Here is a 5117-nt window from a genome sequence, read left to right as displayed (position 1 = left end):
TAATGTTCTGACCAGCATGTCTTGGGGGCTGCTGTCCGCCCCGACCAGCTTGACCTCCAGACACTGTAGGGCTGAGTCCAGGTCATCCATGGCTGGACTGGAGGTCATCGTCTGGGGCTCCGACAGGGACAGCTTGTTGATGTGGTACTGGGGGGGGGTTGAAGATGACAAGAGAGAGGTAGTCATAGTTAAACTTACAGCACATTAGAAATGGGACATCACAGGCCAGTTACATGTCAGTACATGATTGTGGGGATGTTACAATGCATTCAGGAAGTATTCAGACCCCTTGACCTTTTCCAAATTTTGTTACATTACAGCCTTATTCTAAAATGTATTAAATCGTTTTTTTCCTCATCAAGCTACACACAATACCCCATAATGACAAAGCAAAAACATGTTTTTAGACATTTTTGCAAATGTGAGTTTCTCCCATTCCTCTCTGCAGATCCTTTTGACAGTTGATGCTCTCTTTTGGTGAACAGTTGGGGTTCAGGTATTAGAATTAGAATGAATGAAGGCACATGTCTAGGACGTATCCATTCGGTGTACCTGTATAGCTCCAAACAGCAGCATCTCCTCCTCAGTACATTCTATGTCCTCCAGTAGGATGGCCCAGCGAGCCTGCTCATACATCTGGGTCAGGCGCACCACATCATACTGAGAGGGAGGGAGGGAGGGCGGAGAGGTGAGGGGCAGAGAGAAAGGTGAGCAGGCAGAGAGAGAGGGAGAGAAAGGGGAGAGAGAAGAAAGAGTGAGAAAAAGAAGTGAGAGGTCAGCCGAGAAGACAGAAGCGAGGCAGTGAAACCCAGATGGTCAGATTCGAGAGTAGAGTTCACACTTCTATTTTAGAGGCTATTTCCAATCCAACTATCACTTTTCATTCTCTATATCACTCACTCACACACATAGACACACACACACCTTGGGCTCCAGGTCATGGAAGCAGTAGTATTTGAAGCGCAGCCAGAGTCTGTCATTCTCCTGAACGCCCTGCTGCATCAGTGAACGAGAAGAGTCCAGCCACCTGAGAAAGAGATAGGAGAAAGGAGAGAGACAAAGTATTTAGAACGAAAGACGACTGCAGAGTGAAGTGAAGATCGAGACAGAGAAATGTGTGTGTGTCTGTATGTCTACCTGCTGTGGATGTGGGCCTTGTCTACCACACTGGCGGGGCGGTACAGCTTAGCAATGGCCTCTGGGGGGGGAGCAGGCTGGGAGACTGACAGCATCTTGTACACCTTCTCAGTCTTAGGGGAGTCAGCGAAATGGGCAGGCATTCCATTATACAAGCAGGGGCGGGACACTGGGTAGGAAGGGAAACAGGACAGGGACAATATTGGGTCAAATAGTGAAGATATCTAGATCGTACTACTACTGCTACTAGTACTACTGTTACTACTACTACTACTGTTACTACTACTACCACTACTGTTACTACTACCGCTACTACTACTACTACTGTTACTGCTAATACTGTTACTACTACTGTTACTACTACTACTACTACTACTACTACTGTTACTGCTACTACTACTGCTACTATAGCAATTACTTAGTTACATAAGCTTTAAGCAAGCTTAGTTATGCTAATAATTAGTCAGACATAACGATGCGGGTTCTGCTCTTCATACTGTGATTGGTCAGCTGAGGGTCGATGAGGACATGATGATGTCATAATGTGTACCTGAGGTGAGAGGCACTTCTGTGAGGTCATACAGTTCCTCTGACAAGTCTCTATCTTTCTTCCTCTTCTTCTCCTCTACAGGTCGCAGCAGGGACAGCTCCTCTGGCCGACGGATGTCTGGAACCAGAGAGGAAGGAGAAAGAATGGAGGGATGGGTGAAAAAGTGTTTTGTGGAGTGACAAACTTTCTTTCACTTAAACTATACGCAGGTCATATGGTAGATTGTGGATTCCTTTGTTATGTTGACGTGAAAACAAACTTCTTGGAAAGAGAAAATAAAGGAATTGATTTCTGAACTCACTCAGCATCTTGCAGATGCCCAGCACAGTGCGGAACACAGACCCAGAGAAGCAGACCCGGAGCCTGAGGTTCAGTCCGTTGGGCAGGCCCAGCCTCAGGGGCTTGTGCTGGGGCATGAAGATGAGCCCGGCATCTGCCTGGATGCCACACTTCTCAAGGGTCCAGGCCGTTCGCAGGAGCCACTGCTGCTTCTGCTCCCACCACAGGGCATGATCTGACCAGTCACGCTTTACCTCTGCACAGGGGAGGAAACTGGTGAGCCCTCTGACACAACATGTCCGCCATGCATCACCCACACAGTCAGTGCCTTGAGATCTACTTGTGGTGGATCATATGAGTGAATATCACCTCTATACAGTGTAGGATAGGGAGATTGCTGGTCTCCACCATACAGTGTGCACTATCTGAATACGTGTGTGTGTGTGTGTGTGTGTGTGTGTGTGTGTGTGTGTGTGTGTGTGTGTGTGTACGTGTGTGTGTGGTGTGTGATGTGTTGTGTGTGTGGTGTGTGTGGTGTTGGTGTGTGTGTGTGTGTGTGTCGTGTGTGTGTGTGTGTTGTGTGTGTGTTGTGTGATGTGAGTGACTCACGTGACTTCTCCACCAGTTTGAGGATGACCCCACCTATGTGTAGGTCAGAGGTCACACTGACAGTGATGGGCGGAGCATCGGTCCCAGGTCCTCCACCGCAACTGACAGGTCCCACGCTGCCAATACTGAGAGAAGAGAGAGAGAAAGAGAGAGAGAGAGGGAATAGTAAGGGAGAACAAGTGTTGGGTTGGGAAACAAAGAATGAGAGAAAGAACGCGCGAAGGGAGGATAGAAAAATGTGTGTGTATGTCACATGAAAACACACTTTCGAATCCCAACCACACGTCCCACACACACACACACCCTGGATGACCGGTTATTCTGACAAGTTCACTATGACAACACACACACACCCTGGAATGACGGGTTATTCTGACAAGTTCACTATTACAACACACACACCACCTGGATGACCGGTTATTCTGACAAGTTGACTATGACAACACACACACACTTCCTATTCTAACTTCAGCAATTCATTCTGGACGCATACTTCGCTTTCAAGACCCCCACCAACCCTAACCCAACTCTACCCAATCCAACCCCACCAACCCAATCCAACCCACACCCACCCTACTCTACCCGACCCTACCCAACCCCACCCTACTCTACCCAACCCACCCTACACAACACAACCCCACCCTACTCGTCACCCCGACCCAACCTGACCCTACCCTACCCACCAACCCAACCCAACACCATCAAATTGTCACTCCATAATTGGTCCAACTGTGTGTGTGCACAGGAGGTTGGTGGCACCGAAATTGGGGAGGACAGGCTCGTGGTAATGGCTGGAGTGTAATCAGTGGAATGGTATCAAATACATCATATGTTTGATAACAATCCATTAGCTCCGTTCCAGCCATTATTATAAGCCTTTCTCCCCCCAGCACCTGCCACTGGTGTATGTGTGTGTGTGTGTGTGTGTGTGTCATGTCAGTATGGTAATAGCAACATGGTGTAAGGTTAAGCACTCTGTAACTTGACTAGTTGTCTTGTTCTACTCACAGCAAAAGAGTCAGAGTTTTGGCCCATCGATATAATAAAAGCCTACTGCTGTCCTAAACTGTTCACATCCATCCCTCTGTCCCATCCTCCAACATCACAATCGACAAGAAAGACATCTCTCTATCTCTCTCTGAGACCCCGGGCGAAACACTCTCACACAAACAACACAGTCCGTCTCACATTTTCTACACACTCTTGTGCATCTTACCTTCTCCACCGTCCAAAATGCAGGGGACTGGCAGCTTCTTTAAAAAAAGACCCACTACCCCTCTTCTGCTTGTTCTGTGAAACTACCCTTCTGGACTCATTTGGTGAAACCTGACTATTACACTTCCCCTCTCTGTCTCTGTTGGGTTGGGTCTTGAGTTGTGGTCTATGTATGATATGTGGTGCACATGTCAGTGCTGAAAAGGGTGTTCCTCCTTTGTCAGTTTCCGGCCACCGGAAGTGTGAGTGACAGTGACACTGAATTTAGCTCTCTCTCTCTCTCTGTGTGTGTGTGTGTGTGTGTGTGTGTGTGTGTGTGTGTGTGTGTGTGTGTGTGTCAGTTATAATGACTGTATGTCAGTCTCATTGGTTCTGTAGCAGTCTGGGGAGGGTGGGAAGGGAGGGTCCTGTGATCCATACAGTAGACCAGGGTTCATCAACTAGATTCAGCCACGGGACGTTTTCTTTCTTGGACAGATGGTCAGAGGGCCAGATAATCTGTAGACTGCAAATTGACCGCAAGAAGCCCAAACAGATATAATATTTGACTAAAACATAGTCATTTCAAACCTAGCTTAGATATACAGTGTCTCTCTATTATGCGTGGGAATACTTTGGAACAGATTTCCCAAATTAAAATCACTTGGCGCTGATTTGCTGGTGTTTTTACAGTCTTTTAATGTCGAACAATGTAAAAACAAAAAACTTTTATAGGGCTCAGAAAACTTGGCCAAATAAAATTCCCCCGCAAGTTGGGGAACCACCTGCAGTAGGCTGTGTGCCAATTTACATGTGATGGACACACACACACACACACACACACACACACACACACACACACACACACACACACACACACACACACACACACATAGTCTTGTACAGCTAACCTTGTGGGGAGACACAATTCAGTCCCATTCAAAGTCCTATTTTCCCTAACCCGTACTATTACCCTAACCCTAACTCCTAACCCTAAAACTAACCTTAGCTCCTTACCCTTAACATAATTCTAACCTTAACCCTAAACCCCCTAGAAATAGCATTTGACCTTGTGGGGACTAACAAAATGTCTCCAGTTGGTCAAATTATTATTTGTTTACTATTCTTAGTAACACGCCACCCCCCGCAACCACACACAGGTGTAAGGGGCACTTCTATGTAACCTTTGATACTTGGTTGAGATATCCTTCAAAAGCTAAAGCAAGACTATGTCCTAACAGTTCTAAATGTCCTCTTCTCTCCTCATATTTCCTCTGTGGTCGCTGACCTGAAAATAAATAGTGTGTACAAGAGGAGATGAGGAAAGAGGATAAAAATAAATCTTTAT

General features: G+C 46.7%; 1 protein-coding gene across 1 annotated transcript in view; it reads right to left on the bottom strand.

Annotated features, from left to right (window-relative positions):
• The window catches only part of LOC112070536 (fermitin family homolog 3-like), an 18947-nt gene extending 15000 nt beyond the window's left edge, over window positions 1-3947 (bottom strand). Inside the window, exons 1-8 of the mRNA XM_070439013.1 lie at window positions 3792-3947; window positions 2576-2700; window positions 1989-2222; window positions 1688-1804; window positions 1138-1306; window positions 925-1027; window positions 553-660; window positions 6-147 (exon numbers count right to left, since the gene is read on the bottom strand). Of these exons, the coding sequence (XP_070295114.1) occupies window positions 6-147; window positions 553-660; window positions 925-1027; window positions 1138-1306; window positions 1688-1804; window positions 1989-2103 (754 nt within the window). The 5' untranslated portion in view covers window positions 2104-2222; window positions 2576-2700; window positions 3792-3947. The remainder of the gene's footprint in view (window positions 1-5; window positions 148-552; window positions 661-924; window positions 1028-1137; window positions 1307-1687; window positions 1805-1988; window positions 2223-2575; window positions 2701-3791) is intronic.
• Between the last annotated feature and the right edge of the window lie 1170 nt (window positions 3948-5117).

This window comes from Salvelinus sp. IW2-2015, unplaced genomic scaffold (assembly GCF_002910315.2).
Source record: "Salvelinus sp. IW2-2015 unplaced genomic scaffold, ASM291031v2 Un_scaffold1352, whole genome shotgun sequence".
NCBI lineage: Eukaryota > Metazoa > Chordata > Actinopteri > Salmoniformes > Salmonidae > Salvelinus > Salvelinus sp. IW2-2015.
The sequence above is the reverse complement of the archived record's forward strand: the minus strand, read 5'-3'. Positions and strand labels throughout refer to the sequence as shown.